Below are 24,213 nucleotides of genomic sequence, written 5' to 3'. Positions count from 1 at the left end.
TAAACCCTATCAAAAACTTCTCTGACCCAACGTGTTACTGTGTACTATATTAGTACATATATACTGTGTCTATAAATTGCTTAGATAATTGAAATATTATGCTTTTTAGTAACATTTATAAACCGATTTCCCAGTGGCACACAATAAATGTAAAAATATGACATCAGAAAACATCAAACATCCATTAAATGCCTCAAAAGCCGTTAATGTAAGCAGCTCACTAAATTTTGTGTCACTCTGATTTGCCTGATTGGTATTTTTAGCTCGCTCACAGATTATCGATACATTTCATATTTGTTGTATTTCTCATCAGTTTGCGGTTGCCGCTCCCTTTCCTCTTCTAAGATAAATGGGGAAGCGGTTACTACTCCTATTTTGGGTCGTAAAAACATTTGTATAAATTACATTTGTATAAATGACAACTACGATACCATCTTCCACGAATTGCTTTCGGTTTCCAGAATATGATGACGGTCTGCGTGGGCGGCGCGCTCTCGTCGCTCTGGGCGTGAGCGCGCTGCTAGGTTGACCAATCAGAACTCGAGCCGCGCGTGTTAACTCAGCTGTGCGGTGAGTCATCTGACAGCTGCTCTGTAATACATGCACTTGTTGATTTAGGTCCCATTGAGCGAGAGGGGACAGGTCGCGTGCTAAATCATCTTAAATCAGTCCCCTTGTTGAACGAGTGCACACTAAAGAAGCGACTGGATTATATATTTGATAAAGATTTTATTAACGCGAGCTTCCTTGGCGGGTAAGATTAAATTTATATCAATAAGCTTTTCTGATTATTACTGTTTTTTTCATGTTAGAGAATTTAATGCAGGTATGGGCGTCATGAAAGAGCTTTTTGTGCAGACGCTTTGTGTGTTTTTTTTTCACATACGCATCGCAGTTTGTGAACACCGCTTTAAACGCACGCGTTTGTGAATAATGAATGACATAATAGTGACATAATATATATATTACAGGATGTTGCATTTTTCTGCACTTGTCATTTATATGTCAATGCCATGGAAAACAGAATCATCATTGTAAATTATTGGGATTATTAACAGAGCAGAGCAAATGGAAGAAAGACCTCTTATATGTTTGGCCACCATTTAAACGTCAGATCTTAATTTAGGATTTAAGATCGGAAGTTTCAGTAATTTGGACCCAGTTCTCTTTTCTTTTGTGATAATGTTTCCCATCACATTCATTGTTCATCTTAGTGGCAGTCAAAATTCAAATGCATATTGCACCACTTTAACTTCATCCTTTGTATGCCGTTTCTTTTAATAAAGCTCAATGTTGCATTTTCAGCACATACATTTTCATACACTCTTAAAACGAATGTGTTAAAAGAACACATCTTGTGTTTAGTTAAGGACGTCACATTTAATGTGTTGCCCTTAACACATATATCGGTGTTATTTTTGGAACAACACACTTTGTGGTGTTTTAACACATCTTGTGTTGTCGCTTGTATTTATTGGGGCTCGAAATAAACATGAAATGACACATAATGTGTTAAGTAGGTTAACCCAAAACAATGTGTTAAAGGGTGTATAGGTTTGATACCTTAGGAATCCACTTAGTAATAAAATGCACACCTTAAAATGCACTGTAAAAATAAATGTAAATGCATAAATGTTTGCATGCCATTTGCATTTCACAAAGCATACAAAATGATGACATTTAAAGAGTATGATCTCATACGTTTTACAATTTCTTACTGTTTTAAGTAAATGTGGTGACGGCAAGCCACCCACACTGTGGTTGTGTTTTGCCAAGATATAGTGTTGAAATGTCACGCTGCCAAAAAGGGACAATCCCACATCTACACAGATGAGTGTAACGTTGCAGCAATCAAAGCAGGCTGTTACTGTTTGTTTTATAAGATGCTTGCTGCCCCTTGGTGAACCTTTGCACCTGTTTATGAAGGGTTGTGGCAAAGCTGCCAGTCATTTTTTGACCACTATTGTACCGATCACCACCTTGACATTTAGTTAAAGCACAATGCTGCTGTAAGGTTTGTGAAGGTCATGTAATTCTAGTGTCAGGTGCTGGGTGTGGTGTCTTTGCACACTTACAGCTGTAGATGTATCCCTCCTTTATCTGTTAAACCAACTTACATGCGGTTAATGGTTTTTAACACCCTGATAGTCACACCATCTTCCTTTTACCAAATCAACTGTGTGTCATATGGTTCAGAGTATGTGGCTGTGGTCTTTTCCCAAGACTGTACAACTGATAGACATATTTTTAAACGTGTGATATGCAGGTTACTAAGTTTTTTCCTTTTTGGGCCAACAGGACAGGTGTTTTGATGTCTGCACAGCGATTGTCTCTCTTGCCATGTCTGCACGCTGCCCTAAGTTACGCGATTCTCATGTTGGCTGCTCTGCCAGACTTAACCACAGGTATGTTTCCTCTTTAGCACACCACATCTTCCTCTTCCAGATAACTAGCCACCAGTTTCCTCAAAACCTAGTAATAGAAGTTGTTGAATTATCTTATTAGTATTCGTAATCACTCATCGTCCTTTTCTTTTAAGGCCGGAATTGCTCCCACCCACTCGTACCAGAGCACGGAGGTTTCCGCTGTGATCCTTCTCCCTGTCGAGGTTTTCCTCAGAAGAGCATCATTTACTTCTTTTGCGAGCCAGGCTACATTCTTCCAACACGCCACCATCGGGCTCAATGTAAGGATGGACAGTGGAGGCCAGTCGTGCCTACCTGTATACCCCGACCAGGTAAGAAAAGAATCAGCATAGCTTATAAGGACCCTATAGTGAGAGAGTTTTCTGCATAAAATTAAATAAATAAACATTCTGTGAAAAATATAACTTTGATACCTTAAATATTTATTGAGTGAGGCGTTGTCAAAGATTGAAATCAATGTGAAACTAATGATTGAAATCAAACTTCGATGATCTTAGATTATGAGACTTTAGTTTGGATTTTACACACAGGTGTGAGACTTAAACTTAAAACTGGCTCAAGTCTAGAGTTTTTCTACTTCTGTGACTATCAATGAAAAATCCCCAAATTAGTCATTCATGTATGGCCAAACGCATGCCACGTTGCATAAATGCTGGAACATGATGTATTTTGACGCATCCAATCGACATCGCAATGCAAAAATTTATTACAGTGTTGCGAAGTACAAGATTACAATGAAAGACTCAAACCAACATGCAGGAACGTTTTATTGCATAAGCCGTCAAACACTTCTGCATTTTGACTAAGCGAGATGTGCCGGAGGCATTACACCAGCAGAACCATTAATAAATGACCTAAAAAAAACTTGAGGCCCAGTAGTGAACCAATCTCTTAAGTCTATAAGAGGAAAAAACCCTGATACCTTCTCCAGGCTGCTGACTTCCTCCGTTGATCTAAAACATGTCACGAGAGGAAACCAGCAGATTGGTGCAGGAAGTGAGCAAAGTCACCAAACTAACCAGTATGCTAATGTTTCTGTGATGCATTTAAAGCCTTCGGAAAACGTCAGCGTCATAGAATCCGAATCAAAGGATGTAAACCACTTACTCAACCGCCGATTCCATTAAACCTGTTTACCTTTTGGCATTAATGTGTAATTTAGTCATTTGTGTTACTTGTTTTTCTTTTAAAGTGTCCATAACACACGCTGTTTCTGCGTATTTGATGTTAATCAGATTTATAAAAGACAGATTAGCTTTACCGATTCTTTCCGATAACATACGGGGAAAAAAATCGGAAGGAGGAGTTACGAACGGCGGTGGTTTTCCGGTGGAAGTGCCCATAAAAATAAGTGATACATATAGCACACCCCTGTAACGTCAGCTGGATCTGTAATCGAAAAACTTCGGCGGCATGAAGGCAGCTCCGGGAAATGCATTCAGACAGCCTTTATATGCAGCGTAACGGAATTCTGTTTGAAATATAAACCGCGAGCGGCTTTGTGATTACTAATCGCTTATTTGAAAACTACAATACAAATTCCTCGCTAGAAATGCAATCAAAATGTGTAAAAAGTGAAAATATAACCATATTTACACTATATTTGTGCTCCAGATGCTTTCTTGGCCGGTATTTAATTTTTTTGAACTCGAACGCTATCGACCCATTACGTTCCCCGTGCATAGAATTGTGGACGATGAAGGTATCTCAGGAGACAGGAAGTCAAGCTTCCTGGATTCAGAAGTGCTTTAATGCCTTCGAATATTATCTCTAAAGGCAGCATTTCAGAGATTTAGGCCATGGTGTTGTTTTATCAGTACATGTGTATCATGGGATTTAGACTTGTGGCCTGGCTGTTGGTAGTATAATGTTGATATCTGCTAGGCTACAAGAGTTCTTGCAACTTAAGGAGCTGTATGTCAAATTGACCTCTAGCGGCTGTCTAAATATAAAATATTGGAGACGGTTTGCCAGACACATACAGGAGCTGACGATGGAAAGCATGTATTTATCCGCTAATTGTTACATTTGCATGTTTTTATCAGCTGAAATCAAGATGCTCATTTCAGATGTTGCATCCAACGCCGGTCGCATTTATGACCTATTGCAGTCTAATTTTTTTAATCTGTGTTTACTGGCAACCAAGCTGTCGAAATACACTTTTGGGTATTTTGAATTGGCAGTGGGCAGGATCACACAGACATATATATATATATACGTTTTTTATTTAGTACAGTCAAAAACCTACATATAGAAAGTCTTTAAACAGTGTCCATGTTTTTATTTTTTAACAGATGCTGAACAACATGAGAAAGTAGTCAGCTCTATCCCAAGTGTGGCTACAACTGCTATTGGAGTCTCCATTTTTCTGCTTACCACAACGGCCTGTTTGGTGATCAAGTCCCGACTGTTCTCATGTCGTGCGCATAGGTAAGCAGTTTCACCAGCCTTATTCCCCCCACAAATAATTCAGGAGCTATGCATCTATTTGTGGACTAATAATGCATCTTGCTATCTCGACAGGAGGTCTTCTGATCAGTTGGACCTGGTTGTGGATGGATTACCCGTTTCTCTTCCCACATACGAGGAGGCGATCTATGGTAGTTGGGGTCAACGACTTCCACCTTTCTGTGGACCCACGCAGCTTCTGTTAGCACAGGACACATCGGAGCATAGTCCACTGACGTCACTCATGCGACCAGATTCAAACCGTTGCACGGACACGGCCAATCAGAGCACAGAGACTTTACCGCCACCTTACGAAGAGGTCCAATCACAATCCAGAGACCGTGGAAATGATATTGAGGAACGGGCCTCGCAAAGTGCACTTTCTGTTGATAAAATCAACTAAATACTTGACTTTATCTCACCTTTAGCCTTTTGATTGTTAATATCCTTGCACAGGATCACAAATCGAAAACATGTAGAGGTCACTTACTTTGGCTTAAAACTCCATGTGTTTGAGTAAAGTCATAAAAAGGTACAGGTGTTTTCGCAATGATCGTAATGGTCCGATATAGCCATCTTTAATTTCTAGGTGAAGTGCTGCAATGTCAATTTTGTGGATGTTTTCAGTGACAATCTGGAGACTTGGCTATCATCTCTCCTCAATGAGGGGATATAGATCATGGTGTTCAAGGGTGATGAACGACTTTTATTTAATAATGTAGGTATTATATTAGGAGATGAGAAATAGACTTTTAATTTAAACATCTATGAAGATGAAATGCTGGCTAGTTAAATCTTCAGGGGTGACATCTCTTCCCAAAATCCCTCATGTCACCTTGAGCAGGCTCAAGGAAACTGGTTTTGGCCTGCATGAGAATAATATATTAAACTTATCATTTAGACCTGAAAGAGATTGAATTTTTTAAAACAGTCTAGCTGTTTGGACTCAGACCTTCACTCTGTTCAGTGTTTTGCAAAGCATGTAGATTGAATGTGTAATTGTAGTATATATGATTTTAAATGCAATCCTTCCACCAGAAAATATACAAAAATGCATATAAACAAAGCTGTTAAATATATTGCATTAACATGTAGTACTACAGACTTGAAGTGTACTTTCTGAGTGGACAATGAATGTTTTTGTGTATTTGTTTATATATTTTTTCATTTTATGATATGTAACATTTAAGTTACATCGTGTATATAATGCTGCACAAATGGTATCTGTTATATATAGCTATATATTATTGCTAAAATTTATAATCTTTATGAATGGAATGTTTGCTATTAAAATATATTTTAAATCTGATCTCAAGTCTATGAGTGGTGTTTAATTTTGGATTATATCCCTATAAGGGATCATGTAAACCTATATACTTTAAGGTTATTGTACAGTAATGTGACCCTGCCAGTGAAAACCCAGCTAAAATCATTTGTTGTGATTTATTGTTTTCTACATAAAATTATTCTGCATAATGTAAAAATCATTATATTTGTGAAAATATAACCTTGATATCTAAAGTCATGTTAAAGATTACAATCAGATTGTGAGATTGAGACTTTAGCCTCACAAACAGGGTCACCAATTATCAAATGTCTGCGCATCAGGGCTGATCTATGCTCAAACAGTGTAAAGTTGTTTTACGTTAATTTAAGTTAAATAGGCAATAAGTCTTCAGCCTTGAGAATTTTTTGTGAGTTAGTTTCCATGGAGGTAGAAATAGAACATGTCGCCTACACACCAACACAACACTTGACCTACATCGTGTTTCATTGGCAAAGGTTCATGCAACGCAACTGGTTTCCTGGCTTACAAAGTAAGTCGATACTCGAGTATCTTTTAAACACATTAACTATAGGAACAAGGAACCTACCGTTTATCATACAAAACAACAGCCGTGTTTTGAATAGCACGATTTAATCCTTTACTGTAGTTATATTGTGCGTAACCTGTCCTGCTAAAATGGCCAAAATTTGCAATGCTTACCGTACTGTGAGTATTTTCCCACGATCTGACTTCACCATTCTAAGGTTTTTAGTGGTTCTGGTTAGAGGGCCTACAGCTTCGGCCAGTTCTCGCGAGATGTTAGGTTTGGGGTAGGATGAAAACATAAACAGCGGTTCTGGCTAGTTATGATACAGCTACGGCCAAAATCCCGTGAAATGTTGGGTTCAGGATTAAGAATGGGTGTAGGATTAGGAAGAAAACAGCGCTCGGCCGTAGCTGTATCCTTTCTAGACACAACGTTTAAGGGCTTCTCAAGTGTGACAAATGCTGTGGGCTGTGGACCATTTTAACAGCACCGCCCCACCTAGTGGACAGTTTCAGTACATCAATTACGTCCTAAAGTCTGTGGAAATCGGCCGTTTCTGCTTTGGACTTATGTTGTTAGATTAAGACCCTCACCCCACATTTTTTTCTTTTCTTTAAATGCTGTTTCAACACGAAAAACAGATTTTTATTGTTAAATATGCAATAAATGTTTGTATTTTAATAATGTTCAATAAAAAATATGGGCCGTTTCTCATACCGAAGACTGCAACCTGCAGAGGTCGCATATGTAGGCTGCATACGTCATCAAGACTGTCTTATTTCAGAATAATAATTATAAAGTTCTCTACAACAAAAATTTTTCCTCACAAACAAAGTGAAAGAAATTTCCTTTAAGCTTTTACACAGATTTTACCCTGTAAAGCGGTTTATGCAAAGATTTAGAGCTGACATTGAGATTACATGCTCTTTTTGTTTGACTTGTGATGAAACCGTTGTACATTTGTTTTGGTCATGTCTTTATGTACAAAAGTTCTGGAAAGATATTGATGTGTTTGTTAAGTGTAAGATTTTGCCAGGATTTGCAGTACGTTTGAGAAACGTTATATTTGGGTTTTATGACACTGACCCCAAAAAAACAAATATTTGCTTTATTGTTAATTTAATTATTTTTCTTAGCAAATTTTACATTCACAAATGTAAATTCTCTAACTCTAAACCTGTATTCTCTGTCTTCCTGAAAGATCTGCAAAATTACTTGAATGTAATATCAGCCTCCACTAATAAGAAAGCCATAAGTACAGTTAGGATCTGTTCTACTTTTGACCTCTTCATCTGATACTGTTTAGGTGATAGCCCCTTTATTTTTTTCTTTACTTTTTCTTTTTTTTGTTTCTTTTTTTTCCTTTGTCCTCTTCTTTATTTATTATTATTTATCATTATTTTCTCTGTATATTGTCTCGATATTGTATGTCAATGTTTTTGTATGTATGTTCTGTTAGTTCTTGCAAAAAAAAAAAAAAATAATAATAATTATAAAGTTGACTTTTATTTTCCCTATTATTCTTAGTTAAAGTGTTGTAATATGTTTATGACTTGCGATTGCGAATGTACTGCGTGTGCGACTTCCGGAGGCTTCAGCCGTCGGATTGAGAAACGGACATCATTCTTAGAAAGCATGTTCTCATTGGATGGTTGGTATTTGATTGTTATTGATGATATCGAGTAAACAATGGTAAGTGATGACACAAATAACCTATTTTGTTTCCCAACAATGCCATCTGTATTGAAAAACAAGTAAAGCTTTTAGGCCATCAGTATCCATAACAACAGCCGCTGTGATGTCACTCACCACTGTGCGGTACAAAGCAAACACGACACTTTTGGTATGCATTGAACGTGTTTTATTTCTTTACCTGTTGATGCAAGATAAAAGTACGTTGAAAATAAATGATCCAAAAATACACAAGTAATATACACAAAGTCTGGAGTATTTAAAGAACTAATCCATATGTAAAAAGGCATGTCTTCATAGTTCATACCATTTGAATAAGGCCCCTTGAATCACGTCTGTACAAGCTACACTGTACAGAAATTAGGGGAACAGAACAGATTCACAGTAAAATGGAAAAGCACCACAACTAACCTTGTACACCACTATTTAAAAACTGATCGCTGATGTGTAAAGGATGATCCAGAACTTGTAATATCAACATAAAACAAGATCAGATTTGCCAAAGATGATTACTGTGAACTGTTTTTTTTAAACAACTCATTAGCAAATTGGTTGTTATATCATCTCTCATTAAAAAGACAAACGATGTTCAGTCAATTATTAAACTGCAGTGCGTCACCACCACAGTCTATTTAAAAACGGTTATATGTGTAATTTAAATTTTCGACACAACAGAAAACAATATTTGTAGTTAAACACCAAAAATACACAAGTATAGCTTCACAAGACTGTATTGCAAAAGTATATAAAATGCTTTATAAAAAGATGTCACCAGAGAGTATTTGTTGCGTTTGTCAGCCATGGCCTCAGTGAATTATCTGTTACATCAAGAGCATGATTATATCCATTCGATCCCATAATTCCATCACAGGACAAAACGGTCCTTTAATTATAAACCTGTTGAAGCAGAGGATTGCTGTGTGTAATACAATACAGCCTCAATATGGTGATGTTATGCTTGAAATTGTGAGATTTACAGATTTAGATTAAGGCTAAATATGGTATAACAGTTGAGTCTAACTATTCCTAATATATTCTCATTTTTGAATAATTACGAACACCTGTGGCCCAATTTGTGCTTGAACGAATTTGGAGTGACCGGCACAAAACTCGGGTATTCAGAGCACCAATGTTTTCTTGGACATGTCTTTTCTGTCAATTCTACAATCAAGGTCTTTAATGCAAATGGACACCCAATGGATCTTATTTGACTACACCACACTAAATCTATTTGGTCTATAAACCAATACTGACTAAAATAACTAGAAATTTCCCTATGGTATACCAAAAAAAAAGAAAGAAAAATGGTACAAATTTAGGTGAAAGAATATAATTTGACAGCCCATTATCCTCCAAATGTTGTGCGCAAAACATCGCTTTCTGTAATGTGTTACATTGATGCTTGTTGAGTATATTAAGAGGATGCTGACTATTTATTTATAACCCTCCCTGTAACCGGTTGGTTTTCACGCTGACAGCTGTGATCTTCTTTGTCATCTTCCTTTCAAGTGAGTGATGACAGGGTGTCAGCAAGTGGTTTCATTAAGTCAGGCGGACGGGTGATAAAGTTATCCCTCATCAGAGCTGTTAACAAAATAAGAACAGATGGTCAATAACAGGCTGACATGCATTTAAAGGGATAGTTCACACAAAAATTAAAATTATGTCATCATTAACTCACTCTCATGTTGCTACAAACCTGTACTAATTTCTTTGTTCTGATGAACACGAAGGAAGATAATTTGAGGAATGTTTGTAACCAAACCAATCAGAGGCCCCATTCGCTACCATAGTATTCTACCTTCCTACTATGGAAGTCAATGGGGCCTCTGATCAGTTTGGTCACAAAAAAAATTTCTTATCGTTTATCAGAACAAAAGACATTTATACGGGTTTGCAACAACATAAGAGTGAGTAAATGATGACAGAAGTACAAAATGTAATAGATTTCATGTGGGCGTACCTGCTGTATCACACAAAGCCTGATGCTCGCCCAGCAAAGGATCTCGATCAGTCAAAAGGTGAGTTCGCTTTTGAGGAGGCAACTCAAATTCTTCCGAAACATAGTTTTTCTGCAAATTAAATGACAGGGAATTAAAAATCAGCTTTTTGAGGTCCTAAGAAAATTAGTTTCAAATTAATCCTCCTTACCAGTATGTTGTGGCTGAGCAGCAGGTCTTCCTCTATGGAGCTGCTCAATTGTCTTGTCTTCCATCTGATAGCCAAAACAGGAATGTCATCCTCTTCCTCATCTTCTAAACTTCTGTAGTAAAGAAGTACACAGAGACTTTAAATATCTTCCCCTTTGTGTGGTGTTTGAATCCTTATGAGAAGCTCAGATGCAAAACCTGCTAAGTGCATCTTAATGGATTCTGCCTAAAAACTGTATTTCTGAAATGGCCTGATTTAGTGCATTTCAACGTAATTTTTGATGCAGGTGGCGTTTAACGGCTTTTGCATCTGAACTCTTCATATATTAATAGGAAGAGAACCTAAATCAAAATGATCTTATGCTTAAAACTTATTTATCAGCCTACCGTTTTCTTGAAGTGTTGCTTCGCATTTCTGGAGATGATGTGGCCGTCTCGGTGCCCTGGGGCAGGAAGGTCAATTGAAAGTCATCATCCATTGAAATGTATGGAGCTAGCATGTCCAGATCCAGCTCATCTATGTTCTGTCACAGATCGAGAGAGAGTCATGCGTCATCTTTGTGAGAAAAAATCAGTTTAGAGTTCAATTAAAAAACATATCTCTAAAAACACTGCACTGTGTTACCTCTGTCAATCCTTTAACAGGTACGCTCTCCTCAGGTTTAACGGCGAAGAACCTCTCCACCCCATCCATCTCCATAGGTAGCTCTTCATCTGGGCTCTGAAAATCAGATCTTTAAAGTCAGCAAACATTTAATCTAACAAGGATCAACCGAATCAAATGCTCGAATACATACAGCAGCAGGTGGGGCTTTGGATGGCTTGTCGAATATTGGTGAGAGGAGTTTGCGGAGTTCAGGTGTACAAAAGTCCTGAGGGCATTCTGGGACACTGTTGGGACTTGGTGGACGGCAGAAAGACAACTCCACACCTTCTGCAAAAAAACATAACACTAATATAATCAGATCAGCTTCATGCAAGCGTCAACTTTGATTTTGAAGAAAGTTTAAACTTAAAGGGGCATTCCATTTTTTTTGAAAATATGCTCATTTTCCAGCTCTACTAGAGTTAAACATTTGCTTCTTACCATTTTGGAATCCATTCAGCTGATCTCCGGGTCTGGCGCTAGCACTTTTAGCATAGTTTAGCACAATCCATTAAATCTGATTTGACCAATAGCATTGCGCTAAAAAAAATGACCAAAGAGTTTCGATGTTTCCTATTTAAAACTCGACTCTTTTGTAGTAACATCGCATAATAAGGCCGACGTAAAATTTAAAGTTGCAAATTTCTAGGCAGATATGACTAGGAACTCTACTCTAATTTTGGGGTAATAATCAAGGACTTCTGAAGGCGCAATGATATTACTCACCGCCCGAAAATTGTGCCCTGCTATTGAAAGTTACTAAGGGGACTATTTTCAGCTGCTGCGTCATTCATCATTGCGCCTCCAGCAGTCATGTTACAACAGCAAAGTCCTTGATTATTACGCCAGAATAAGAGTATAGTTGCTAGCCATATCTGCCTAGAAAATTGCAACTTTTAATTTTCCGTCAGTCTTAGTACAATACATAGTAACTACAGAAGAGTCAAGTTTTAAATAGGAAAAATATTGAAACTCTTTGGTCATTTTTTAGGCGCAATGCTAATGGTCTAATCAGATTCAATGAATTATGCTAAGCTATGCTAAAAGTGCTAACGCCAGACTCGGATATCAGCTGAATGGATTCCAAACGGTAAAAATCAAATGCTTAACTTTTGGGGAGCTGGAAAATGAACATATTTAAAAAAAACAAAAAGTGGAGTGTCCCTTTAAAGGAGAAGCATATAATTTTAAGTCACTAAAAGCGATACTACAGCCAAATATCAAAATTACCCCATGATTTACTCACCCTCCTCAAGCAATCCGAGATTCACATATCCATCATCTTTCAGACGAACACATTTGGAGCTATTTTAGTAAATTGCCTTGCTTTTCAAAGCTTAATAATGGTAGAAAACAGGGATCAGGGAACAACTTCTGACTTTAATATGCCAAAAAGTGCACAGCTCCAAATGGTTAATAAAGGTATGGCATTGTTACCGGAAGCTAGTTATTATAGTTTATAAAGTTTGAAATATGGATAAAAAATGCATCGATTACACACATAAAACCTTTATTAACCCCTTGAAGACCTATGTGGATAACTACTATGAAGAATGGATGCACTTTTTAGGGATTTAAAGTTGTTCCCTGATCCCTGTTTTCTAGCTTTGAAGAACAAGGACATTTACTAAAATAACTCCAAATGTGCTCGCCTGAAAAATGATGGACGTGTATTCTCGGATGACTTGAGGGTGAATAAATCAAGCGGTAATTTTGGTATTTGGCTAGAGTATGGATTTAACTGAATTGCAGTAATATTTGCATTTAAGACTATTGGTTGGAAAAACAGATGGACCCAATAATGCTGTCAATCTGGTTTTTATAGCACTAACGAGTTTACAGTTCTCAGGGGAACGAGTCTTGCATATTTTAAACATTAATAAAAAGTGACACTTCCCCTTTAAGAAATACAGAAAGTTTAAACAGTCTACTGAGCTAAAACAAGCACCTGTGAAGCCACCTGTTAGTGAAATAATGGCGTCGCCAGAGTGAGGTGCCAGCTGCATTAACTCCTCAGGGTTCTCCTTCATCTGGAAGTAAAGCTTAGCAGTGCTGCTCTCCTCCATATCCGAGTCCTCTTCTTCCATTATGCTCAGCTTCTCAATTTTGACTTTTGGTTTATCACAGGTCTGTTCTAAAGAAAAGACCACTTCTGCTTGCTCCACCCCACTACCAAAAAGACACAAAAATGAGCCCTTGCCACGCAACATTAATGCAAACTTAAAATGCGATGCTATGCCGAACCGGGTACCTAAGGATAAAGTTTAGGCAGACCACAGCTTCAGGTTGAGAGGTCCTGCTGTTGTAGAGGACGGTGGCTTGGGTCTTGGTCCAAACGAAACCTCCATTCTTAGCCAAAAAGCGGTAGTGATTGGTGTACACCTGACCCTTAGAGAACACTGAGTAAAAAGCAAATTGTGATTAAGTTGGCCGAAAATTTATGGTTTAATTATGTCATACAAATTTAAGAATAGAGTAGGAAACCAACTTACAGATGTTTAAACTCCTGGTCACATGATCAAAATCGAGAGCGTGGAAGAACTCATAAGCCGACCGGCCAATCAGATCATCTGGTTGGTATCCAACAAGCTCGGTGACACTGTGGCACAAAAAGCCAACAAGTTTAGTTCATTTATATTTGCATACTTTTAAAATTTCCTTCAGGGAACTTAACTGTTGTTGTGCTCAAAGCCGAACTATAAATAGCATATCCTATAGAGCTCCTATTACAAGCGGATTGTAAACCAGAGGAAATCCGAGACACAGCCGTTCTCACGCTGTGAATGAAGTAGTCACGTACATGCACGCACATGCAAAAGCCACAATAACAATCCAAACAGCCTCAAGCTTACAGGCTTTTGTGTTTGCAGAAAGATTGTGTAATTCGCTTATCTGAGTAACTGTGGTTAGATTTAACATCAGGTAGGCGGCTGAATTTGGATTTCTTCCAAAGAGGTGAACAGAGCTCAACGTGTCATAGAAAAACAAAGCTGACCCGCTTGAGTTACTCAACACTGTGCCATCTTAAAGATATTAAACCTTTACAACCATTTAGTGCGTGGGAGTGAAGTATGCTGTGATGTATTTAAACTTCTGCTCTTACCGCCCGTCACACTGTGTGAAAGTCAGATCCATATTATGGCGTGTGAGGAAGGTGCTGCTGTCCAGTGGGAATTCAACACTTGATGGGTGAGGAATGGGCTCGCAGAGCAATGTCAAGAATCTGACAGCAGGGGGCGAACTTTCATCTTCGCTGCTGAGAGTCTGCATGTGTCCTGTGCAATGAAGAACCTAGGGAAAAAAAGGGAAGAGAGCTTTTATAGGAATGTACTTTTAGATCCTTGGTTTAAATGACTCTGCATCTAAAATGAAATGCCAGAAACTAAAAAGATAGCAATGCTTTGGCCCATGTGGAGACTGTTTGTTAATTTATCAACGTAATACAGACGCAAACACAGTATTGTGAAACGCGCAAAATGTTCTGGACTGGGAACAAAATACAACTGGACGTCTGCCTTGTGTGTATTTGAGTCTTGTTTTATGTACTCTTGGCTACAGTTCAACAAAGAACCAGCCTGATGTGAAGTGGTAATGCTGATACAGTCCTGCATGCACCATAGTGCTATCTACACCCTCTAAATAGAAACTAACAGGTGTTATATGTATATAAAAAAGCTAAGGAAGTACACCAGTATTGATTTAACTTGGTCACTTGTAAAAATGTACTTATAACTAGGGCTGTGTTAAAATATCGATACAGGCAACTATCGTGATTAGTGTTTCGATATTTCAAGCTCTAGTATCGGGAAAAAAAATCAAATCCCTCCATGTGCGTCAAATGACCTCCGCCGCTGCTGTAGTTTTCGCTGTCCAGTTGTCGGTTATATACAGCCATTCGGCCATTGTCTCAGAAGTTAGTGGGAGTGAGAAAATGGCAAAATATTTAAACACGCCTGCAGCTTTCAAAGCCGACGTGTGGAAGCACTTTGGCTTTTAAAAAACATTTTTGATAAGAAAAAAAAGAGAAAAAGTATTGCAATGTATCGTAACATGCAGTGTATTGCACGTACAGTGACGCATAGTACCATCTTCAAGTATCGTGATATGTACCATATCGTGAGGCCACATATATGTGACCTTGTTTTTAAAATCCATGCTAATTTCTCATAACTGAAATTTGGAGCTCAAAATTTGATTTCAATATTTTACACGACCAACATTTAACCTTTTAAAGATAAAAGGTTAAATGTTCTTTAAATTATGATGATTTATGTAGAAAGCTGGGTTTTCATCAAGCATGCCGCACAAGCCCTGAAAAGTAAAGTCAAAACGTCAAGATCGCCCCCCAGTGACTGGTCCCGGTATAGGTTATAAACCCGACTCCCCCATGTTATTCAATGGGACTTAAGACCAACTAAACAACTTAATTAAACTTCAATTATCTTTTTTCCAAGGCTGGTTTCTGTCATTTACTGTAGTTTTTATCACGCTGATGTAAATTCAAGTGTTTGTTTTTAAAATAAGTTTTTAGTTAGTTATTTAATGCTATGGTGTCACGTCATGATAGACAGCTGATATGCGCATTCTGCGAGAAGTCAACGTCAACGCTGTATCGGAACACTGGGGGCTTCACTTTTCACCAATGGAAGAGAGCGAACGGGAGTCGTCCATCTTTTTTTACCGTCTATGGTTTTCACAGACTAGGTCACAAATATGCTCGTGTGATGTTGGCTCCTTGGACAAAGTTAAATGTTCACATATATGTGGATTAAGCATCTGTTAAAATGAATGAATAAATCTAAGATCTGTTGCTTATATGTACCTTCCAGTTTGCAGCCTTAATATTCACGGTTCGTCCCGTGTGGGTAAGAGTGCTCTTCATTCGAAGGAAAAAATTGTGTTCGATCAACTTCTCTGTGTTTTTCTTAGTGAGACCTGAGGTTTAAAAAAAAAGACATTTTTGTTCTGTCCCGATTCCTGAATATGTACAGCATATTCCTGTGAACCATTGTAAGGAGCCAAATAAGCAGTAGGACATTTATTTTATATCCAAATACAATTGTTTACCCGGTCTGCTGGTGAGGATGTCTCTCACTTCATCTTGATCGCATGGATGAACAAAATCATACACACTCTGTCCAAGCAGCTCCAGCTGTAAATCACAATAATCAAGATTTAAAACAAGACATAACCATAACATGGAGATTTGACAGGTGATGGGCAAGAATAGTAAATAATGTCCTACATGTGACCAGCTATTTAGTGTCAAAGTTCAAAGCCTTTGGCATATATTAATATCTGTACCTTTAGTGTACTTAAGAATATTTTTAGGTTTTAATTGCCAGGAATGAATCACCTGAACATCATGAGAGCCTAACTGCCTAAACTAGAATACATATATCATCTATTTATATTTGCAATTCAAAGAACGTTAATGTAGGGCATGTGTGTGGGATTTCATTCCCCGTCCCTCATATAACCTACTATCACTGCGACGTTCCTTCCCTTCCCTGTAACATTAAAGGGGTCATGACATTAAGAATCAATTTTGCCTTGATCTATTGACAAGGCAGGTCTTTTCTCATTAATACACCCTTTAAGTTTTATAATTTAAAACGCCCTCATCAATAACTAAAGCATTTATGTAATTGTTCTCCGGAAAAGACTTTTAATTTAAAAATGACATATAGATATATTCCTTCCTGCTCCAGATCTGCAGCCTCCCCTTCTCTTCCCCAGAGAAAGACAAAGCACATTAACGTATCGTTGGCTCCGCCCACTGATGTACAGTGTTGCAGTGTTTGTGCACATCAGCTGAGAACGAAATGCTCGCTAGTGATTCGTTTATATGCTTCCTTAAGTGTTAAAAATGTTATCGGTGTGCGATTGTTTGGCTGTCTGTGACATGAATAAACACACAAAGTGCTTGATAGACCATTTGAGAAGCTGTATTTGTCGTAAAACTGTGTAGTAGCCGCAGCATGTAGGCTGTCAATCATAGTGGTGGGCAGGACATCGAGCCAGGCCAAGCGCTCTTAAAGGGGAAACACACAAATCAGACCGTTTCAGTCAGAGGATGATCAATAATGTTTTTCTGCAAAAAAACTTGAGTAATATTATAAGTACACCTCAGAGAACATAATAAAATAATTAAATGAAACATGTCATGACCCCTTTAAAATAATCAAGAAAACCAAAATCATAATAAATAGATGCGTTTTCAGATACAAATCAAGTTCAAGTCGTAGAAATTTAGCACAAAGCAATCCATCAATCTGCTCACGTTTTAGGATTAATCAAAGCTAAACTACAAAAATAAATGTTCATTCATAAGCCAGGACAAAAACAACACATATGAGATGCTCAGATGCAAAAGCAGCTAAAAGATAAAGATGACATTGACCGAATGCACTGAAACAACACGTATCATACATTCACTGAATACTTTTGCTTTAAATATGCTTAATCCTGGCCTCAAGCCATTCAGAAATACCGTTTTGTTGGCAGAATCCATTAAAAAAAAGCTAATTTACAAGAAAACATGTCAGACACATTTATTAGAGGGTTTTGCATCTCAGCTCTTCATGTGATGTTCCCTCAGGAACGGACTTATTTTGAGATGGTCCTGTCACACACGTAACATGAACATGCCATACCATACAAAGAGAACACAGAAGACTTAAGTTACTGCCCTACAATCAACTGCAATGTTTAGATGTTTAGATGTCAACTCCATTTCATTTCATTCAAAGTTGCATCTAATTAAATACTTTGAGCAACAAAATTCACCAGTCAAAATATCACAGTGATTCACAAGCTCCTTAGAAAAGATAACCGCCATATCACAAGACCTTAAAATATTTTGTAATATAAAAATATTTACAATACAAATGTTCGAAATGCACACCCAAGGTGGTAATGCGTCATGACGTGAAGCGTTAGGTGTGCGTTTATCAAAAAAGTAATGCACACCCATGGAACACTTCTCAACCAATCAGAATAAAGCATTCAACAGCCTTGTGCTATAAATAATAAATACTCAATATATCACCGACCCTTAATTCGCACTGCGTATGCATAAATGAAGTACTGCAATACGAAGGGGCTGCACTCACCTGCGTTATGCCGATATATTTGCTGACACTGTCTGAGAGGAAGACCATGTCTCCTTCTTCTGTCAGGACCAGAACGAAGCCTGCCAGTGCCTGCTGATAAAACCCATCAGTGGGATCCTCTACCTCTTCATGAGCCTGTGTTTTGGTGGACCCTGCTGTAGGTCACATGAACCAAAAATTAAATCAGCATAGGGCAACTGAGACAAATCTGACACACAAACAATTTCACAATTGACCATTGGACCCCAAAGGGCCCCTAAAGGTGCTCGAGGGAGATGTACAGACAATTTAAAATGATACTGGAAATGTTGACAATGCATTTCTGATTATATAACTTTGTAACTAATGATTTGTTAAACATTATTCCCTAAATTATGTTCATGTTTTAAAGCTCTTATACAGTTTTGTAACACGCACTTGATTGGATTAGACGGTTCATGCGCAGATAGCTGAGTGCAACCCTCATGATGGCAGCTTTGTCCAGGTGGGATGCGATACGTCGTGGAAGAGGCAGAGAGTGAGCCAGCTCATAAAACACCTCTGTTTCCTGACTCCTCCTACATCGTGCCGCATCCCGCGAACGCACCTTCCGCTGCTCCAAACTGGGCCTAAATGAGGTAAAAACAAACCAGTTTAGGAGAATTATAAATCAAACACATCATTGCTTTGAGGGCAGAAGCCAAAAGTGTAAAAAGAAAATCATTTTCCCAGACTAAATCTTTTTTTTTTTTTAAGTAATCCACTGTTGCTCAACAAAGTTGGAAACACATAATTTTTCCGCCTCTTACATGTTGCCTTTGTTCCTTCAAAACATTTGTCCCAGCTGTAAACGTGTTATTACGCTGTCTCTTGCCAGAGAAAGTGCCAGATAAACTTTTGGAAAAAAAGGCTGGGGTCTTGTTCCCCTCCTCCACTTGCCTGAAGCATTCAGCAAAGGCATTTCGAGTTGCTTTGTTGCATTTATAACAGTAAAGCCGGTCTTGCGGCCCTCCCCCGTGTTTCCTGATCAGATAAAGTCTCCTCCCAGCCCCTCGGAGTCTGTGACCTCCTCCTTTGCTTTGAACGGGAATGAACTTTGACGACCCCTGACATTCCAAAATGCCCCACCAAACATTTGACATACTTTTTACTGAACATTTTTTGTTCAGTAAACACTATACAGGATAAACTCCTCTGCCGGTAGATTGTAATATGCACGTTATACGGGATTGATTTATTGCCTATTGTGTAACACAATACTTGGATAGGATCTAAACAGGACAGAAACGTGCATCTGACAAGCTGTGTTCCAGCCACACACTTTTGTAAACATTTAGTCTGTTTTCGGTCAAACCGCCCTTGTGCACTTTGGCGAAGTAAAAAACCACATCATGTTTGTATAATCTGCAGCATACCAGAAAACATCAAACACAATGTTTGTACACAGAAACCGAGTGTGAGGCCTTACATAGACAAAATACACAAAAATAGAGTTTTGCGTCACCTCCCTGGGTCAAATTACTATTTGTAACCACCTGACTTAAATTTAACAACAGATCATTAAACCAAAACTCTTTTGGTCAAAAAAAGCCAGAAGAAGATTTGGTACACAAACCTTCTGTATAATTATACCTTTTGTGTGCTAAGTCAATATCAAAAACCAGTAAAACAACCGGAATGAAGGCAAAGTCCTGAGAAAGAACACTGAATGGAAAACTGCCAAAGCAAACTGTTTATGGGTACATGAAATTAGTGTGCAATTATTTACGCATAAAACTTCTGCAACCAGTATAGACCTGAGAATATAATGAAACAATAAAATAAGAATTAGTTGGCAATGAACAGATAATTTATTGCTGAACGATTATTATTGCCGATTAAGCAAGATATTTTATAACTTTCTGTGAAGCTGCTGCATGGTAATTTCTAAACATCCAAAACTCAATAATATAATGTTAATGACATAATTATGGGAATCATGTTGTTAGTACAAAATCCAAAATGAGTGGCTAAAGGAGATGTCAACTTATCATTTTTTAAATCTCTGATTCACCACTGTGTTTGTTGCCAAAACATACTGCTGAAATGCACAGAAATGAGCACAAATGGACAGCTGTTATTGGGGCAATCGGTGATGATGTAATTGTTTCACCCGTAATTGTAAATTCTGATTAGTTTTTCGATTTATGCAGCCCTAACTTAATTTTAAACAACTAACCAAATAGGATGTAGTCATATAACATCTTAGAAGAGAAAAAAGCTGAATATTTGAGATAAGACGAAGCAAGAACCAGGATCCTATTTCAAGCCCCAGGTGACCACCTCACGTTACACAATAATCCGCTCACAGCCGGTGGTCATTGTGGGTAAAACCAGTATAGGATGACCATTACAAACACATTCCACAATCCTTACTAAAAATAATACACAGAAAAAGCACATCATGCACTTTTCACATGTTTTTACTTCTCTTTTTAGGGTGATATTTGAGAGTTCTTGTTTTAGGGGACGTTAGATCCAAAGAAGGAGAGAGAAAGTTGTTTCTTATATATAAGCTTTGGTTATATTGTAACTAAACACAGCCATGGCAATAAATTACTTTAGAGAGAGAGAGAGAGAGAGAGAGAGAGAGAGAGAGAGAGGGAGAGACCACAAAATGCAACTACTTTAATGACTTAATGGCTTTTGTATCTGATAGCTTTGATAGCTTTTACTGCAATATAAGTTAACATTAGGAGGACATACTGTTTGTACTCCATTACTAAGGCAATGAGTTATAAATAATAGGTAACATGAGAAATTAGTTTAGACAGGTAAATAAGACAGGTAAGTAGTTAAATAAATTGAATTAACCCTACGGTACGATATATAAAACCAGAACAGGACGCAATGCAAATAATGGCTTTATGTTGACAGATTTATATATAAATATGCCCTGATTTTAAAATTTCACTAACTTATTGATATCTTAAAATGTCTATGTGAAGCTTGATATGAACACTTGACGTAAATTGCTTTTCAAATGTAGGGCGCGCAGCCTCATGACGCACTTACAGCAAACAGGAACATCGTGTCCTTGAGACGTCACGCCCAACTTTCGCACTGTTTTCATTGCTGTGGATTGTCTAAGAGTATAAAGTTTTTTGGTTAAATGTCAACACTTTATTGTAGGACGACCTCTGTAGTGTAACACCCTCTCTCTCCCAACCCAAACGAACTTATCTGAACCTCGCCCCATAAAGGCGGCATGGCAGGCTGTGAGCAATGTTCAAATGAAGACATATAACCTGCGGGCTGAGCTTAAGAATATAAATATTAGACTAAGATAAATAAATCGCAAAATTAAACCTACAAATAAACACCTTAATGGGTTGGAATTCTCCCTTTAGGTTTCTCGTTTGAGTTGTTTATAAGGCAAAAATATCGAATAAATTCACTTCAAATTATGCTTCATTTGACGATAAACAGTGGACCGATCGCACTCGCTATTTAAAGGTCTCGTGAGTTCCGCGCGCTCATACAATCAGCCGGAAGCTGTGTTTAGGAACAGCGTGTTCTGCTCGCACCGGACACATACGATAAATACATTTACTGTATTTTATCGTCAGTTGTAGACACGGAGGTTTAGGTCAGGCGAATGCCACGGTACGTTTGCTTTCTTTAGGTATAATACTAGCGGCAGGGTTGTCCAGATAGGACCCCTGTGTGATGTGTGGTTCAGCGAAGTTCGTTTGCACGGCGATGGGAGGGGGAGACTGTAGGAAGTGTGCCAACAAAAGCTTCAACACAAGGCAGTAGTTACTGCTATATCCAGCCGACAGAGAACATAATGTACTCTGACCTGTTTACTTGGTTTAGGAAGCTTGCACTTCATATATTTTTGATATGCACTGAAGGTATATCGCTTTTGTTTGATGATAGGATATAATGCACGCACTAGGACAAAAAAATCAACAATTTTGTCTTAAGCAAGCCATATGCAAATGTAGAATTTAAAATACTAATGAGCTTACAAGCTGGTGCATAACAAAATGCAGAATAAGTGCTTGAGATCGATCGAAATTTACTTAAATGTAAGCATGCCTAGTGATTAGTGAAAGACTGTGGATATCTGATGTTTTGTGGTTGCACTACTTAACTGATACGACCAATATGTATCATTGTGGGTTATATGTAAAGCTGTGCAAATGTAAAAAATCCAATATACACGTATAACCGTTTATCAGCCAATTAAATGTTTTATGTGTTTTGTCAGTCACACTAATGGAAGTATTCATTGTAGTTAAACAGTAAATGGTTGTATATTCATCTACTTGGAGACTCTTTATAATTTATTATTCATTGACCAGCACGTCAACGTGCAAGTGTCCCCAAACAACAAAACAATAGCTGTAAACAGTCTATACAAAGATTATGTATTCTCAAAAAAAAAAAAAAAAAATTAAAGGAACAGGAACATAACAGAAGGCATTATCATAAATTCTCATGACTTAGGCAAACACATCCAAGGACATTTACTACTAGTTGTTTACTGCCCATGTGGTCAAGCGATCACCTGATCCAAACAATAGTTACTGGTATCAATTCTTGAACATTTTAAATTGCACTTATTAATTGATTACACAATTATTCACATCGGCCTGGTAAGATTTTGTTTCATTGAGGCATTTTTATGTAAATGGAATGTTTTCAGGCTTTATACAATGCAATTTATATACATGGCCTATTGTCTTTTTTACAAAGGTATTAAAAATGTTCAGGCCAAATAACAAACAAAACCATACAAACACCTTATATCAACATAGGCACGAATAAGAAACAATATAATTAAAAACGAAAGTCACTGCTAATGGACAAATCAATGGATCAATCAGCGCATGCACATAAGAAGGCCATACGTCGACATCTAAGGATCTTGTCCCCCACCCTCTTTACCAACCTCTTTTGTAATTTTCACATTTAATGTCTCTTACAACCACTCTAAAACACAAAATGCCTTACCGTTTGTTAGCAGAGTTCACCATGGTTCCAATGAAACCTCTGCAAAGCAAGTTTTAAAACATTCAATCTTTGAATTGACTGCAGACGCAACTGCTCGCTTGCTGGTTGTTTATCTCTCAAAAGGGGCTCGAGTCGAATGTAGTCTGCGAAACGGTCGATGTCAAAATAAAAGCCACTGCAGGTATATCAATCAAAATAGACAGCATTTTTATGGGTTGTTTCTGAAATTAAAATGATTAAAATCAAGTAGTATAGTGTGTTTATTTATATAAAAAATACTGGAATATTTTAGCTTTTCTTTTATTTGCATATTTGGTATACTTAATATATAATATAATTACATAAATATATAAGGTCAATACATAAACTCATCACTAGACATTTCTAAATTATTTTATATAACACTTATTAACATTAATTATTTTATTGAAGACGAAATTTGGTAAAAAAAATCAATGACTAAAACCTTTTTTATAAAATAAGACATTTTCTATACCCCATGCTAAATATAACAATTTACATTTTCAGGCTTTTTACCATGTAAGCAGACGCTGTAAGATAGGAAAGATATGCGAATAAGTGTCTGCAGACAAAAAAAGTGTACAGACAAAAGTAGAAGTCTGAATAATTGTGAGTGACAGAGGCGAATGTATATGTATTTATTAATTAAAATATAACGTTACATGCATTTGCTCATACAATTTTATTTTTACTAGTTAGAAAATATTTGACCTTTTCTGTTTCAATTTGATGTAAATTCTAAAAATTCTATTTATTATCGTTTGTTTAACAGCACTAACAGTTAAGATTTATATTAAATAAAACAATAGCATTTATTGAAAAACGTTATCCACAGTCAATAAGCATTAGAAAAAAACTACATTTCCCTACATTTCCTCTAGCGTATTACGTAAACAATATCCGGGTTAGAGGAAGAGAATT

At 37.4% G+C, this 24,213-nt stretch overlaps 2 protein-coding genes across 9 annotated transcripts; one reads left to right on the top strand and one right to left on the bottom strand.

Moving 5' to 3' along the window:
* The first annotated feature begins 594 nt into the window (after positions 1 to 594).
* LOC135771038 (sushi domain-containing protein 6) lies at positions 595 to 6,183 on the top strand. The gene is made up of 5 exons (XM_065281062.2): positions 595 to 754; positions 2,299 to 2,405; positions 2,540 to 2,737; positions 4,721 to 4,856; positions 4,950 to 6,183. Exons 2-5 carry the CDS (start codon positions 2,312 to 2,314, stop codon positions 5,275 to 5,277), a joined length of 756 nt encoding a protein of 251 aa, XP_065137134.1. The 5' UTR covers positions 595 to 754; positions 2,299 to 2,311; the 3' UTR covers positions 5,278 to 6,183.
* A 2,351-nt stretch (positions 6,184 to 8,534) lies between these two features.
* Positions 8,535 to 23,417, bottom strand: hif1al (hypoxia inducible factor 1 subunit alpha, like). Of its 8 annotated transcripts, none has more exons than XM_065281054.2 (15): positions 23,272 to 23,417; positions 18,709 to 18,899; positions 18,292 to 18,446; positions 16,244 to 16,328; positions 15,999 to 16,111; positions 14,280 to 14,467; positions 13,669 to 13,775; positions 13,428 to 13,575; positions 13,125 to 13,345; positions 11,328 to 11,464; positions 11,156 to 11,251; positions 10,918 to 11,054; positions 10,532 to 10,643; positions 10,344 to 10,452; positions 8,535 to 9,964 (listed from the first exon to the last, which is right to left on the bottom strand). In XM_065281054.2, exons 1-15 carry the CDS (start codon positions 23,292 to 23,294, stop codon positions 9,885 to 9,887), a joined length of 1,902 nt encoding a protein of 633 aa, XP_065137126.1. In that variant the 5' UTR covers positions 23,295 to 23,417; the 3' UTR covers positions 8,535 to 9,884. The 8 variants fall into 8 exon arrangements, with proteins under 8 accessions (XP_065137126.1, XP_065137128.1, XP_065137129.1 ...); XM_065281056.2 differs by having other exon boundaries at positions 11,328 to 11,461; XM_065281057.2 differs by having other exon boundaries at positions 13,137 to 13,345.
* Between the last annotated feature and the right edge of the window lie 796 nt (positions 23,418 to 24,213).

The sequence above is a fragment of the Paramisgurnus dabryanus genome, chromosome 8, assembly GCF_030506205.2.
Source record: "Paramisgurnus dabryanus chromosome 8, PD_genome_1.1, whole genome shotgun sequence".
In the NCBI taxonomy this organism is placed as follows: Eukaryota; Metazoa; Chordata; class Actinopteri; order Cypriniformes; family Cobitidae; genus Paramisgurnus; species Paramisgurnus dabryanus.
The sequence above is the reverse complement of the archived record's forward strand: the minus strand, read 5'-3'. Positions and strand labels throughout refer to the sequence as shown.

What these genes read in the sequence shown, in the direction of transcription:
- hif1al (XM_065281054.2), bottom strand. Translation starts at nt 23,294, where the DNA reads ATGGTGAACTCTGCTAACAAACG. An exon ending in GTGAACTCTGCTAACAAACG is followed by an intron (nt 18,900 to 23,271) that starts GTAAGGCATTTT and finishes TACCTCATTTAG; the next exon opens with GCCCAGTTTGGAGCAGCGGA. An exon ending in GACCAGGAGTTTAAACATCT is followed by an intron (nt 13,576 to 13,668) that starts GTAAGTTGGTTT and finishes CTTTTTACTCAG; the next exon opens with TGTTCTCTAAGGGTCAGGTG.
- LOC135771038 (XM_065281062.2), top strand. Translation starts at nt 2,312, where the DNA reads ATGTCTGCACAGCGATTGTCTCTCTTGCCATGTCTGCACGCTGCCCTA. An exon ending in TCTGCCAGACTTAACCACAG is followed by an intron (nt 2,406 to 2,539) that starts GTATGTTTCCTC and finishes TTTTCTTTTAAG; the next exon opens with GCCGGAATTGCTCCCACCCA. An exon ending in TACCTGTATACCCCGACCAG is followed by an intron (nt 2,738 to 4,720) that starts GTAAGAAAAGAA and finishes ATTTTTTAACAG; the next exon opens with ATGCTGAACAACATGAGAAA.